Genomic DNA, 16,587 nt, shown 5'->3' on the forward strand with positions numbered 1-16,587 from the left:
TCTCTACGGTAGATCAGAACTTCACTAAACCCAACAATTCACCAATACGGTTTTATTTAAACTTTGAACTCAACTGACGGTCTCGGCAATTACTGAGCGTATGGTCATGGTCTGCTGCTAGACCAAGGTACACTTTCCATGCATTACACACACACACCTGGCAAATCTAGATATTCATTATGATATTCATTATGAAGGTACCAAAATGGCCTATCAGTGAGGTTTACAATTACTTCACTTTATGTGTGTGTGTGTGTGTATATATATATATATATATATATATATATAGCACCTCCCTGTTGTGTTGGCCTTTTAAAGACTAACAGGGCGGCATAGGGGTCAGCATTACTGCCTCATAGCTGTGAGTTCAAGTCCAAGATGTGTGTGTCAATGTGATAGACTGCAAGCTCCACTGGGACAGGGACTGATGTGAATGACTAAACTATTCTCTGTACAGTGTTGCAGAATATGTGTGTGCTATATAAAGGTACTTAATAATCTTAGGGGCAAGCAGTCATATGAAAGAGAGAGCAGGCTGGCTTGTAGAGCAGAGAGGAATATGCTCAGCAGAGCTGTAGCAGCAACTAAGACAAAGTTCTTACATATTTTCTTTTCTAAAAAGAATCCTCAGTCTTTACAGACCGCAGCGCTGTCGTACGTGAGGGAAGGGGGCACTAATAATAACACAGGAAGTTGTCTTTTCCGCCACTCCTGAATTCCTGTGACTGGTGTGGTGCTCTTGAAGTAAATGAAAACGATCAATTATTGTTCTTTATTTTTTTTTAACAACTTTATTATTTTTATTTTATTTTTACAAATACTTAAAAGCAGCTCAGCAATGTATAGCGTGACACTTTACATGTATCTACAGTATGTAGGCCACAGGATATAAAAGGCATATGTATAACAAATAAAATAAAAACCACTAGAACTCCAGTGTGGTAACTGGCTTCTTTTTCATGCGTCGGACAGTCCGGAATCCCTTAATGGCAAGCACTGCGCTCATGAAGAACGCTATTATCGCCATGCATGCGAATAGAGCGGCGGCAATGTCCGCGCCATGCAGGGCACAGGTGAAGCCCTGGTAACCTTTGCTGCTATACAGAGCCTCCCGGACTTTACACACTTGAGAACTATAAGCTGCCTGCAGATGATGAAAGTAGAAGTATAGAGCTGGCATGTAGCCCACAGCAATCCCAAAGTCTAACACACACTCCACCAGGAGCCATACAGGCAACCGCCACGGAATGCGGAGCACTCCAAGGAGGACCATCAGGCAACTGAAAGCCATGAGGGCACCCCCAAAGGCCATGGAGGCCGTGACTGTGGGGAGCTTCAGCTGGTAGAACTGGACGTCTAGTACCTGGGCCTTCTCTCCGTCTGCACCACTAAAGCCACTGTAGGCCCCACCAAACTGGTAATAGTAAATGCCTCCCAGACTAGCTATCCCCGTGTACCCCCCCGTGGAGTTGTAGGACACGGAGCAGCATATCAGGATCAGCATGTTGAGTAGAACTTCCACAAGCTGACAGCAAGCTGCAAAGATTGAGAGTGGACAAGAGCAGTTTAGATCACAGTGAATATAAAAGCTTTAAGTAAATAGCTGAATGTCATTTCTACAGTCAGACACCATTAACTTCTTAGACTGTGTATGCCCTCCTGCAACGGTTTTATTTGGCTTTGTTCTGTCTGTTTTCTTTTTTTTGTACCTTAAGACTTTTATATAATTATTATCCACTTGTTTATTTTATTAATTTGTGCAATCTGTAGATTAGTTTTCTACAAATCTATAGCAGATCCGTCATCATTAATTAACACTGTTCAGATGACGTAAATTTTGATGGCCTTAAGACAAAAGGGGGCAGGGCTCTGTGTAAAGCACATGTTACAGGTGGACGTTCTTTGTGATGAAGTTGGTAGCCTCAGCAAATACGCTGTTCTAAATACACATATACATATACATCTGGTGATACAGGATTCAAACCTGGAAGTGCTCCCTGGTATAGCTAATGCTTTTTTTTCCTGAGGATACTCAACTGTACGCAGTACTGACATCCTTTTTTGGGAATAATTTATAATTCTTATAATTCGTTCTGGAAGCAGGATAAAATCAGTAAAATAATTTCATATATTACTGGAAAATTTGTCTGAAGACTTGTCAAGATTATGGAAACTACTTCCACTGAGGATGTTTTAAAGATTTCCCCAGTGGTTGTCACAAAATAGTGTAACTGACGCGTTTCATGGATTAACAAACAATTTCATCTGATGCAGTTGAGGGTTATTCCACACTGAACGTATCAGCTGTGCTACTTTGGGACTACCACTGGAACAATCGTCACAACACCCTTAGCTTAGAGCTACTATAAATCTTTTATCTTTAAGTGAGTACTGGTTATAGCTATGTAACACCAGCACAGTGTTTATTTCATAATATTATTACAGGGCAATATGCCTCCTCGGTCATAATCTAAGGTTTAGCTATGAGGGCTTATGTACAATCACCACATGTCTTTCAATAAACCTCACTTTACTGTTCAAGGTGCAAAGTTCTACGAGAGCTTAATGCATCATAAAATGTCACCTGAATTTGAACCCAGCAAGAAAGGAAATGGAAAAATATCTTTAAATATGACTGTGCGCATGTCACATTGAACACATGAGGCTACCGCTCCCGACACGCATACTGGAGGCGGACATTTTTGTCGGTTGAACCAATTTTCATACTATAATTATGACTAAAATCTGGTGATATTGATACATAAGGCACGAAGGAGAGTAAAGGCCCCATACACGGTAAGATCAGTTGTACGATTTCCCTTGAAATTCTTCATAAGATGTGGTCAAATGGTGTACGATTGATCACTAAGATCATAAGATAAGATGCATAGAAGTGTATCACATCGTACACGATCAGTTGAGATCTCTCTGCGAAACCATCTGATCTGCGATCCAACTAGACGACGGTGGGGACGCGAATCGGGGTCGCAGAAGACTCAAAATACAACGATTTTCAAACGATTGGTCTGTCCAACCTGTAGAAACTGCCCAAATCGTGTTAAAAATTGTCCCGTGTATGGGCACCTTACGGACAGTCACCTTCAATGTGTGGAGGGGCTGGGTCCACTTTAAAATGGTTAAAAATACATGGAACAATTTTACATCTAAGAAACCAGAATCACTTTCATTAACACTTGTTTATGTTTTATAAATTATAAAAGTGACTTTTTTAGGACACAGTTTCTAAAATGGCCAAAAATTCTTGAGCCGTTGCTACGGAAAACCCCACCTCTTTTACGCAGTTACCTGCAGAGCAGTTTTAACACATGATGTTTTATAACGCTCGATTTGTAAATGCTCATGAACGCAAATTTGAACGTGCTCTGGATTTAACGGCATATAAAACTATGCACGGAAACAGCGCCAACCACCAAAATTAGCACAAAAGATTAGAAATGTAACATTTATTATATTATGACAGTAAGACCTAGTGGGGACATATAGCTTTTTATTGTTTTAGCTGATCATGGAGAACCAGTTTAAGTTAAATAAAAATTTGCTTGTGCATGGAATTTCTTTTATGGATTCTACTTTTGATAGAACCTATAAACAGATAACAATCAAAGGGGGAGATTTATTAAAGCTTGGGGAGAGATAAAGTACCAACCAATCAGCCCCTGTCATTTTTCAAATACAGCCTGTAACATGACAATTAGAAGCTGAGTGGTTAGAACTTTCTCTCCAAGCTTTGATAAATCTCCCCCAATGTCAGTGAGAATTGTGTGTGCGTCTGTCACACGGCCCTTTATTTCCTCCCTACCAAGTGCTGGCTTAGAGCTGTCAAACTGTGAAACTGCAATTTCCAAACTCTACCTGAAGAACTGGAAATGCCACTTTTGCTGGGCAGATTCTATCTACGGTTTAGTATCTGAATTAGAAGCCAAAGAGTAGGCTTTCACTTTCACACATTAGGGGGAGGGGGGGATTAGGCAGTGTGGGACACTTCTGAAAAGTGTCAGAGATGGCCTGAAATGGGGGAATATGATGATTGATATGGGTATGCTTGCCGACTATTCTAATCTTGTCTCTGGGAGACAAGAGCATGGTCAGGTGCCAGGTGGGAGGGGCATGGTGCTAGGATAAGCATCATCGCGTCCCTGCCATGTAATGCACAATTTGCAGCATTGCAAGGGGGGAAGGGTTAATGATGACGCGTTTCATAGGGAATCATGTCATCACCGCCTTCCCACTTCATGGAAGGGTTACCTTCTCTACTGGGAGTTGGGGAACTAGCTCAAATTCGGGAGTCTCCCAGAAATTCCGTGAGAATGGGAAACTATGGCTAGTTTCTTTGCGGAGTTATCTGCGCAAGTTTTCATAAAGATGTTTTCCTCTTTACAGTGTACTCTAACCTGATGATATCACACAGTCAGGACTCGCACTCCTTACCACGGCCAGTGCACAGGTATTTGCACTTGTGACAGTCCAGGATTCCGCCATCCGGCTCCGGCTCGTAATATTCCATGTCGTTCATCTGGGCATCATCTGGAGAAAATGTTCTATGGGACAAAAAGCAATAACTTGGATGTCAATTCATAGGAATGTAGGGTACCCATCTCATTCACACAGTACAGAAGTGGGCAGACAATGGGTCTTGATTCATTACTCACGCAGACCCATTGCGAAAAAATTCTAATGTTTGCAATTGCAATGCCGTGACAGCCTAACATAAGGACGCCCACATCCCCTCTCTCGCATCCGTAATACTTTGCAAAACAGCGAAACCATCGGAGCCTCACGAACAATTGCACAAGGTCAGACCTTACTCATAAATTGCTAACCTCGTCGCACGCAGTTGGAGCATAAGCTGCGTATGTCATCGCAGTGACTAATTTATGCACGCCCCTGTAACGGCGTTCAAACGCACTGACATGCCTGCGTTTCACCGACCCCCCCCCGGTCAACACCCCCAAATGCTCACTTCCTGTCATCACTCTGCGATGGGTCTGCGTGGTCACTGCGATGCATACGCATAACGCAACAATCGGTCGTCTGCGTGCGTAATCGCAGTTGCAGATTTTGTATTCACTGATAACCAGTGACATCACTGAGTTCTTATGAATTGATAGACGTCGCAGGTTCCTAGCGAGTTCAGAGGCTGGAATCTCAAAATGAAGCCTCTTGTGGTTGAGGAGGAAAAGCCAAGTCTTTGTGCAAGAAGAAAAAGTACAGTATGTGTGCCCTCTCACATAGGAAAAGAAGGCAGAAAAACAAAAAGTTGATAAAATGCCCCCTTATTTATTTATTAACAGTTACAGTACTTCTATAGCTCAGCATATTCTGTTGTGCTTTACAATTGGGGCCCTTAGAACGGACACATTTTCTACAATTAAATGTTTAAAAACTATAAAATAGATCAGGGAAATAATGTTTTTCAACATTTTGCTAAGATTTTCCTATTATGCTCAGAAAATATACATTTTATTTTACTACGCTAACAAAATTAAATCCGATCGGTCTCTAAAAGCAATAAAACAATCACCAGTCTACACTATGAAATAATCATAATAATAACAAAAAATAAATTATCAGGTAAAATATCAAATCTCCTAAATATGAAATTTAGCCAGCGCATTAAGGTGTCCAACAGCAGGATCATTAATATGACATTAATGTACATGCAGAAGCCTTCCAGCAACGTTTATTAAATGCATTACTTTACCGGTCTTCCTTCAACGCTTTTATGTATTTGTATTTATAACAGCAGCTATTATTATTGGGAGCCTACATCCACATCTGTCCGATCCTACATAAATACAGGTGCCACACTCCAAAGGGAAGACAGAAAGTTAGAGCAAGCCTATTTAATAAGCTTTTCGAAAAAACGTGAATAAATCAATAAGTTAAAAGAACATGAAGATGAAAATCAACTTAGAGGGGGAACATTAAATTAAGCACAAAGTTCCACCGCAACCTCACGTTTTTGTGGCTGTGCACATAGCGGGTGATTCTTTTTAATTTTTACCTCTACTGGGTAATCTGCGTGTATTAAATAGGAGACTAAATTAGCAGCAAATGGAAGATTATATTTTGAGAAACACTATATTTCTATATATTTCAGAATATTAATCCTATTACATTTCCAGACTGCAAAAACCTTTGCTTTTTTTTTTTTTTTTTTAAGACATAGATGCAAATTATGGCCTTTTATATTTATTTTGAAAAGCTGGTATGCTTTATAGCGCTCACAAGCTTTGTCCTCACCTCTCAGATGGATAGTAGTGTTCTGGGTCCTTTTCCGGGTGGCCCTGTCGGTCTACTCTACGGGGATAATGTTCCTGCCGTCTTTCTTTTTCATCAAACCGGATCCTCTCTTTGTGATAGTCGTCTCTTTCACGGTAGTGGCTCTTTTCTGTGTTATAACTGTCTCTTTCCTCATAGTGGTTCCGGCTCCTCTCGGACTGATTCCAATTGTGTTCCCCATCTTCATGGTACTTATCTCTCTCCCTATAGCCATCCCGGCTCCTTTCCCGCTGGTTTCTAGTCTGCTCCCTCGCCTCATAGTGTCGGTCTCTCTCCTGATGCCGACTGCGACTCCTGTCTTCGTGGTGTCTACTCTGGGGCCTCTCTTCCCGGTGGTTTTCTCTATCTTGATGCCGATTGTGACCGTGCTCATGCTGGTGCCTACTCTCACTCCTCTCATTGTTATATCCATTCTGAATTTCGGGGTTACCGTCACGTGTACCAGTATGGCCAGTTCTCTTCTCGTATCTGTGTTTTCTGGGGGCACGATTCTCCCCATCGCTTGGATAGGGGCCAGAGTCCACCATGGTCAGACCTGTAAATATACAGAGGCAAAATTAGGATTTACACAAGCAACGTATGCCTGATTATTATACTTATTCATTTTTGTATGCCATATCATTTAATCCCATGCTATAAAAGTCTTTTTAGAATGGCAGCATAGTCCTTGCAGCGGTTAGTATACCTGCCTCACAGCCCATGAGTTCAATTCTTGACCACTTTGTGTGGAGTTTGTATGTTCTCTGCATTTGTGTGGTTTTCCTCCTACACTCCAAAAAACATATTGGTAGGTTCACTGGCTTCTCACATCAAAATGAACCATAGTGTCTATGGGATAGGGATTATAGATTGTAAGCTTCATTGGGAAAGGGACTGGTGTGAAACCCTGCAGGGAATCACAATTGATTCATGTCAGTTCTCAGTTATCCTGCTTATACGAGAGCCTTCAGTTAGGTAAATTTAAAGGTTTGATTTTTCCAATTTTCTGGTTTGGGTTGGAAAAGGACCAAAAACTCAAAACAGACCTTTTTATCGATTTTGCGAGACGCCCGAAACTGCAAATTTACTAATCGCAAATCCGACCAAAAACCTGAGTTCATGACAGTGGACCAACAATCGATACTTTTACATAAACGACTATACAAACCGGCGATTTATTAATGGTCGGTTTTAAGACAGACCAAAACCCAACGGCAAACCCACCCAGATACTAGACCTGCATGTGGCAGGTGAGTTTGCGAGAAGCACTGCACAGATCACCACGATCTGTGCAGGCATGGTTAGATTAAAATGTAAAGAAAGGGTTAAAAATTAAAAAAATACATGGGGACACCCCCAAATCCATCACCAGCCCTGGATCTCTCAGCTGGACTGGTACTGGAAAATAGGGGGAAAAATGGTGTAGGGTTCCCCCTATTTTCCAATAACCAGCACCAGGCTGCACTAGCCAAGGGGTAATGCCATAGCAGGGGGCACACAGCATGGGGTCCTTCTGCCATCACATTACCCAGCCCCAAAATGGTCAGCCAAGGGCTGGAGTTTCTTGGAAAGTGGGGACCCACAATTAAATGGGGTGCTCCCTTTTGATGCCCAGGCCTATTCTCCTGGTGATGGTGGGTGTGGTGCTAATGTGTAAAAAAGAGAAAGTAATATTGTTATTTACAGGCAGACTACACATACAGGCAAGCCTGCTCAGGAATGCCGGCACTTGTGGAACAACAAATGCCAGCATGCCCGGACATTATTTGTCCGCTGGCACCTGTAGTCCCCCTGAAAAGGAAATATTAAAATAAAGACAGGATTCGCACACGGATTCCCATGCCGGTTCCCAGTCTTTCAGCCAATCAGCGCTTCCCCCATTAATTTCTATGAGAGTGACAGGCAATAACCTGTCATTATGTGTAGCACTTGGTGAGTATGACATTTATTTATTAAAAAGGATTAAAAAAATACGGTGTGCGAGTCCTGTCTTTATTTAAATATTTTCTTTACAGAAGGACTACAGGTGCCAGCAGGTCCTTTATGCCCAGTCTTGCCAGCACTTGTCGGTCCACAAGTACCGGCCTGCCGGGTAGTGTGAAGCCTTGGGATTTTGCTTCTTTGGTGGGGGGATGGGGGGTGGGGGGGTGGGGGGGGGAGAACACGCCGAAAGAGGTATAGCTGCAATATTCCTAGAATAGGAACAAATGCTGAAGATACACAAAGTGTGTGATTTTAGGGTATGCAATTGGGAAGCCGACTGCCTAAATACCGGCAACCGGCTTCCCGACCGTCATATCCCGGCAAGGGTGAAATGCCGGGCGTCTAGATGTAGACGCCCGGCATTTCCCAGACGCCGGGAGACCGGTGCCCGACATCCCGATCGTAGTGATGCCGGGCGCCACGAGCGGACAGCCACGTGGGGGGGGGGGGGGGGGAAGGATTAGGTTTAGGGCTCCCGGGGGGGTCTTAGGTTTAGGCAGCGGGGAAGGGGGTGGTTAGGCATTTAGAGGGGGGATTAGGGTTAGGCACTTGGGGGGGGGGAGGTTAGGGTTAGGTACCCCTAAGGAGGGTTATGGTTAGGTTAGACAATACTTACCTATGCACAATCGGGATTTCCAGCGCTGTCGGGTTTCCGCTGCCGGGATCTCTGCTGATGTCGGGCTGCTGCTGCCGCCAGCGGTATTTCATACCAATTCCGATTATAGTAGCGTGCCACATGGTACACAAATGTGTTGGCACTATTTGTCCGGCACGTAGTGTAGTGTGCAATAAGGGACCTGGAAGTGTTGTAACTGTTTGAACCGTGTGCAATAGAGTATATAGGTATATATACAGGTTGAACAACGTGCAATAGGGTATACGTTATATAGTTGTGGGGGGCATCCCCCGTATTGTTTCTTTTTATTTAGCCCTGTCTTTACTGTTTACACTTAGGAAGCCTGCACAGATCATGCTTCTGTTTGGACGGGTCTGCCGTTGTGTTCGTACTGCTAAATGCCATCTGTTTTGAACTGAAAGATAAAACATTACGGCATTTAGAGCAGCAAAAGACGACTAACATCTCCATTGGTTTTTAATTGAAGCTGAAACCCGGAAGTAAGTGAATATAGATTTTTTTTTTTTAGATATCAAAACCTCGTCAATGTCCTTTCGATTTTGAATGGTTTTGGTTTACAACCAAAACGGACCTTTAGTAATTTACCCCTCACTGTTACTTACCTGCTGAATTCAGTCACAAGGCTCTGCACATATGGCACCTTTTAGTTTATTTCCCCAGACTGGGTGATAATGATAAAAATGGCCGTATAGAGGGAGAGATGTAAGAAGAGGTGGTAAGTGTCAAATGCGATATAACCAGCGCTATTTGACACTAACAAACCTCAGTATGTATGAAAGCAGATAACCGAGAAAAAAACCAAAACACTTTTCTCTAAGTTATTCGCAAAAATCTAACGATCTTAGCTGACAGAAACGTATTCAGATGTTATTAAACAACGGTAAGCGCACTTTTGTTACTTATCATTTTTTTTTCACATATCAGCAGGATTTCCTGCCGGTATGTGTACGAACCTGAGGCGGCTTCTGTGGGGCCCGGCTGTGCACGAAATCTTGCAATGACTGCGCAGTGGGGCCAGCCAGGTGGTTAGACACCACGCATTAGCACAAGGCTGCTGCGCTGTGAGTCTTGCAGGGATCCCCTTGATAAGAGGCGAAGCAGGAAGAGTTATAGCAACACACTAAGTGCTGCTATAGTACATCTCCCCCATGGTGCAGTACCTCTGGGACACCCCTCCCAATGACTAATAATGTATTTAGAGGTGTTTAAATTGGAAAATATGGGCAATACATTTTTTTTTTTTCTAAAAGCATAAAAGTGGGTTTAATTATGTAGGACATGTATGGTGAGGAGTTGTTTTGTTGATGAAATATGTTTTTTTTTTTGAACTTCCAGATCTGACACCTAAAATTAAATTACAGACATTCGCTCCAATACAATTGCTGGTTATCAATTTTCCTCCATTAGTAAAAGCTGTAAAAATCAACCCTATTCCACTTTAGAACAGGCTCCTGCACTTTCCTTATGGAAACTACACACTGGACCTTATTCAGAGTCGGTCGTTGCGGCCGCTCGGTCGTACGCAACCGATGTTAGCTAAATTGCACGTGTGTAAAATTCGCAATGCGCATGCGCAAACTAGCTATTACGATCACAAATTGCTCTCTCCTTGAACACAGCCAGGTCGTTAGTTTGAGTGGCAGAATGAGCCCTTTGTGGGTGGTAACAGGGGAAGGTGCTTGTGAACGGGGGTGTGGAGATCCGAACGCAGGCATGCCTGACTATGCGAGGGGAGTTTCATGGGAGTGCATAATTAACAAAGTAATGTCATGGCACACGTGACATGGGTGGTTATTACACTGAATAGATCGTAGTACTTAAGAGATGGTATGGTCAACCTTTAGCTCTGCGATCAACTACGATGGATCCTGATGGTCTCGATTAATCCTTATATCCCCGGAGATGGCGTGTATTGCGAACGAGAAGGGGGCGTGTTTTTAGTCTTACGGCCACCTCCTCCCCTCGCTCGTCCAGCTAACGATCCCATCTTAACGGCGCAACTTGCGAGCGCTTCATTTGCATATCTGGCCCCTTTTACCTTACGACGTAACGGCCGACTCTGAATGAGGTCCACTGTCCTTATGACCCTAACTAACAGCTTCATACACTTTCCTTATGGAAACTACAGCCTCCTAGACTGTCCTTAGGGAAACTAACAGCCTCCTAGACTGTCCTTATGGAAACGAACAGCCTCCTAGACTGTCCTTATGGAAACGAACAGCCTCCTAGACTGTCCTTATGGAAACGAACAGCCTCCTAGACTGTCCTTATGGAAACTACAGCCTCCTACACTGTCCTTAGGGAAACTAACAGCCGCCTAGACTGTCCTTAGGGAAACTAACAGCCTCCTAGACTGTCCTTATGGAAACTAAGACACCTACACTGTCCTCACCATCACTTACAACCTCCTACACTTTCCTTACTGCCACTTGTCCTTACCGCCACTTACAGCCTCCTGCGCTGTCCTTACCGCCACTTACAGCCCGGTGACGCGTCCTTATGGCCACTAAAAGCCTACTACACTAAAAAAAAATGGTTTTATGCTAAACAGCTGAATTCAGATATATTTTAACATTGGGTGGCCATCGCTTCCACGCCATTCCATGGCGGCAACCATAGGAAAGCCACCATCGATTGGTCAAAACACTGCCATCGGAAGAAAAACAATGATGCGTTAAACCATCAACTTTTGATGTCCATCCCTACTGCTATCTTACAACATATTTGGGGTTCAGGATGATTTCCCCATTTTTTCATGCACTTCACATCGTTTGAACGGTGCAGAATTAACACGCAACGCCCGTGACTGCTGACTCTAATTGAATTGTGCCAGCTGTTCCAACTTTTTTTTGGCAACAATATCCCACAAGAGGCACAGAAAATAAATGCACTGTAAGGAATTCGCAATGAGTTACATCTGTCCCCAAGTTTACATCATACTTACTTACTTTATGGAGCTCTGCTCCAGGAGTGACAAGTGCAGGGTATGTGGCACCTTAATTTGCATCATTGTGGCCCTGCCCCCGCTGTAAAATGCTGCAATTAGCGGCATCACACAGCCATGATGGCGCAATTCAAGCCTCCGCTCCAGTCACTGTATTAGAGAAGTGAGTGGGATGCTAGAAGGCGTCCATTCTGCCAGGTGTAAACCGGCCATTCTAGAGGCATCTAAGGTCTACATTTATCAAATGACCAGGAAACATCGGAGTAAAATGGAAAAGTCGAAATGTTGCCCAAATCTCCAGTAAAATAAGGCAAAACACACAATGCGATTTGTAACAGACCAAACTGATTTATTTTGCCACTGTAGTAAAATGCCTTCTATCCCTCTCCAAGATGTTCTGACATTTGTCATGATGGTTCTTTGTCTTCTCACAAATGGCACGGCTGACGCTAGCAATCACTGCCCATCACCCTGGAGAAGTGATGCCTGTCATACACTGAACGATCATCGTTCATGTAAGCTGATGAGACAACTGTTGTGGATGATTAGTGTATATGGACATGAATAATAATAATCGTTCACAGCCTGAAAACAGCAAAAAAATGGTCATGATCATTTGTTTAGCAAACCTGTCCAATCCTCCCGACCATCGTTCAGCCAACTCCACGCTGTGAATGAAGGTCACTTCTATACATCAGTGTATGGAGGTGCTCCGACTAGCGGGCCATCGTCCCTCCCCTCATCTGTCCACCAGGTAATCTGTACTAATTGTACAGTCTGTGGCCGGCAGTATTCAATGTGGTTAAGCTCTAGCTTGTAATCCCTGTGACTTTACACTTGCAGGAAGAGGTCAGATTTCAATTCACTCCATTATAACAAGAGGGGATTATTGCACTTTATTAGTATATTATTCTATTTATGTAGCTCCAAAATATGCAGCAATGCAGCCCATAAAGAGTTACGGTGTCTTCACAATTTGCTGTAGGTTTTGCTCCCTATATAGGGCGCTACAGAAACCTTGTAGTGCCAGATAAAAGGTAATAATAATGACTGGGAAGCCAAAAACATTCAGATGAAGATAAAAGATTTATATGTAGGGTTTCTAAACTGGTAGAGATTACTGGTACTACAGATGATGGAAACAGCCTGCGGGTCATGTCCCCTCCCGCGGGCCGCAGTGTTCCGCGGGTGGGGAAACCAGCAGTGCATCGGTCACCGCCGGTGAATGATTGCTGGGCGCATGCGCCCGGCATCCATACAAAGTGACCGCAACGCTTGGGGCCTGCCCGGCCCGCCCCCAAGAATGACGAAAAGGGGACACGTCTTATAGACACACCCCCTTTTCGGGAGCGCTCCCTGCCTGCCGCTGGAGCTAGAGTGAACACTATATATTACATACACACACATACATATATAAATTTGCCCCCTACCCTGAGTTATGCCTTCCCAAAAAACCCCCATAGAGAACAGCATAAAAGTGGTCCTAATTGAGAATGTCAGAAAAATGTGACAGTTGGAACTTTAGATTACTCCCAAATCCTCATTTTTTTATGTTTTTGCCCTGAAATTTGGCATGCAGCACAGAGCGACAGTTCTACCCAGCCGTGCCAAATTTCAGCTTGGTACCTCCAATACTTTTTGAGGTGTAGCAATTGCCAAGAGGAAAACAGTCTTAAAAGTTAGCCACTTGAGCTCCACTGACTCCAAGGGCTCAAAAGGCGGACCCTGTAAGGCCCGAAGAACCACCGCCAAATCCCACGGGGCCACAGGTGGCACAAAGGGAGGCTGGATTCTTAAAACACCCTGGAAAAAGGTGTGTACGTCCGGCATAGCAGCAATCCTGCGCTGGAACCACACCGACAGAGCAGACACGTGCACCTTCAGTAAGGAAAGACGTAATCCTAAATCCAAACCCGACTGAAGGAAAGCCAGAATACGCGAAACCCGGAACACCTGGGGATCATATTTTCTGGCCTCGCACCACTGAAAGTAAGTGTGCCACACTCTGTGATAGATCCTCGCGGAAGCAGGCTTGCGCGCCCTCAGCATGGTGGTAATAACGGAGCTAGAAAAACCCTGAGACCTCAGGACGGCTGTCTCAAGAGCCACGCTATCAAAGATAGTCGACCCAGATCCGGGTGAAGACAGGTGAGACAACAGGTCCCGCCGTTGAGGTAGGAGGTACGGAGCGTCGATGGACAGGCTCCGCAGATCGGAGTACCACGGTCTTCTGGGCCACGCTGGGGCCACCAGGATCAGTGTGCCTCCGTCCTGCTTGAACTTGCGCAGGACCCGAGGCAGCAGAGATATCGGAGGGAACAAGTAAGCCAGTTGAAACAGCCATCTCACCAACAGCACGTCTATCAGACTTGCGCCTGCGTCCCTTGTCCTTGACCCGTACACAGGCAGCTTGTGATTGTGACGGGACGCCATCAGGTCCAGCTCTGGCAGCCCCCACTTGCCCACGAGTAGTTGGAATACCTCTGGATGAAGCGACCATTCCCCGGGATGCACATCGTGACGGCTGAGGAAGTCTGCCTCCCAATTGAGGACTCCCGGGATGAAGACTGCCGAGAGAGCTGGAAGATAGCGCTCCGCCCAAGCCAGGACGCGGGACACCTCCGACATCGCAGCTCGACTGCGAGTCCCTCCCTGGTGATTGATGTACGCCACCGTGGTGGCGTTGTCTGACTGCACCTGAATGGCCCTTCCGTGAAGAGCGGTGCCGGACGACTGCTGGGCTCTGTATACTGCCCGCAGTTCCAGGATGTTGATGGGAAGAATCGCTTCCTCTGCCGACCAACGACCCTGAAGTGACAAGGAGCCTGTCACCGCCCCCCAACCCCGGAGACTGGCATCTGTCGTGAGCAGAGCCCATTCCGGGATCCAAAAGGGGCGCCCCTCGAGGAGATGAGCCGTCTGCAGCCACCAGGCTAGGGACAGACGCACCTCCGAGGACAACACCAGCATCTGAGAGCGGATTCCTGTGTGGCAATCCGTTCCATTCCGAAAGAATCAGCCCCCGCAGGGGCCTGGAATGGAACTGGGCAAACCCCACCATGTCGAATGCCGACACCATGGACCCCAAAACTCTCATCGCTGAGTGCACCGACACTCTGCCACTGCTCAGACAACTGTGAATCCGCAGCTGTAAGGAGGAGACCTTCTCTGGAGTCAGAAAAATCCGTTGCTGACGAGAGTCCAGCAGGGCCCCCAAATGAACCATCCGCTGTGATGGGATGAGGGAGGACTTCTTCCAGTTGATCAACCAGCCGTGCGCCTGTAGAAAAGCGACCGTCAGGTGGAGATGCTGGATCAGTACCTCCGGGGAGCTCGCCAGCAAGACGAGGTCGTCTAGATACGGTAGCAAACGTATCCCCTGGCTCCGAAGGTGAGTCGCCATGACCGCCATCACCTTGGTAAATACCCTTGGTGCCGTGGAGAGGCCAAAGGGTAGAGCCCTGAATTGGTAGTGGTTGTGGAGAATAGCAAACCGCAGAAACCGTTGGTGCGATGTTGCTATAGGCACATGGAGGTAGGCGTCCTGGATATCCAGGGAGACCATATAATCCCCCGGTTCCATTGCCAGAATGATGGAACGCAAAGTTTCCATACTGAATTTGGGAACCCTGAGAAACCTGTTCAGGGACTTAAAATTGAGGATGGGGCGATGAGAGCCATTGGGTTTCTGCACCAGAAACAGCGTAGAATAATACCCCATCCCACGTTGAGACTGTGGTACGGGTATAATGACCCCCGCCGTCAGCAAGGCCTCTATGGCTTCCTGAACCTGCAAGGCCTTGGTTTTGTCCTGAGAAGGACTTGTGCAAAAAAACTGGCGAGGAGGCCTGTGCCGAACAGACAGGGCGTACCCCTGGGAGACCACTTCTCGCACCCAGGCATCCGTGGTGGTATTGTGCCAGCACTGGGCGAATTGAAGAAGTCGGCCTCCCACTCTGGGGTCCTCCAGAGGGAGGCCCGTCCCATCACGCAGAAGGCTTATCTTCTTGCTTGGAAGAAGGGCGCCTAGCACTCCAGGCTTGCTTCTTTGGCTTTGAGGCGGTCTTGGGTGCGGACTGTCTCGGGAAGGACTGACCCTTTGCCTTGCCCTGAACCCGAAAGGAACGAAAGGCCGAACTCCGGACCTTAGCAGGTGTAGCAGCTGAAGGGAGGAAGGCTGACTTGGATTTTGCCAGCGTATCTACTATTTTGTCCAGGTCCAGACCAAATAGTAACTCTCTATTAAAAGGTAAGGCCTCCAAGCCTTTCTTTGAATCCGCGTCTGCTCTCCAAGACCTCAACCACAAGGATCTGCGAGCAGACACTGCTGCTGCCGAATCCCTAGAGGTCAGCAGGCTAGCATCAAAAGATGCTTCTCCAATGTAGAAAGCGGCATCTCTCATCTGTCCTAACAATGCCCTCTGGACATCCGGAGCTTCATCCGTAAACGTGTCCTCCAAGGCGTTGGCCCACCCCTCAATGGCCTTGGCCACCCAGGAAATGGCCATGGACGGCCGGGCTACAGCCCCTGAGAGAGAATAAATAGACTTTAGACAAGTCTCCACCTTCCTGTCCGTAGGATCCTTCAGCGAGGATATAGACGGCAATGGCAAAGTAGCACTCCTGATGAGGCGTGTTACATGGGAATCGACCACAGGCGGAGTTTCCCATTTCTTACAATGCGCTTCCGGAAATGGATAATTGGACGCCAAGCATTTCTGTGGCAGGAATCGCTTACTGG

The 16,587-nt window shown here is 45.8% G+C and overlaps 1 protein-coding gene across 5 annotated transcripts in view; it reads right to left on the reverse strand.

The window, feature by feature from the left end:
• The window catches only part of MARVELD3 (MARVEL domain containing 3), a 31,838-nt gene that overhangs the window by 2,341 nt on the left and 12,910 nt on the right, over positions 1 to 16,587 (reverse strand). For 3 of the 5 annotated variants that reach the window (XM_088457011.1, XM_088457008.1, XM_088457009.1), the window contains exons 2-4: positions 6,265 to 6,838; positions 4,450 to 4,559; positions 769 to 1,536 (exon numbers count right to left, since the gene is read on the reverse strand). In XM_088457011.1, coding sequence (XP_088313137.1) covers positions 926 to 1,536; positions 4,450 to 4,559; positions 6,265 to 6,830 — 1,287 coding nt within the window. In that variant the 5' untranslated portion in view covers positions 6,831 to 6,838 and the 3' untranslated portion in view covers positions 769 to 925. Of the gene's footprint in view, positions 1 to 767; positions 1,537 to 4,449; positions 4,560 to 6,264; positions 6,839 to 16,587 lie in introns of those variants that run through there. The other 2 variants (XM_088457012.1, XM_088457013.1) reach the window with 2 other exon arrangements.

This window comes from Taudactylus pleione, unplaced genomic scaffold (assembly GCF_031769625.1).
Source record: "Taudactylus pleione unplaced genomic scaffold, aTauple2 ptg000731l, whole genome shotgun sequence".
Classification (NCBI taxonomy): domain Eukaryota; kingdom Metazoa; phylum Chordata; class Amphibia; order Anura; family Myobatrachidae; genus Taudactylus; species Taudactylus pleione.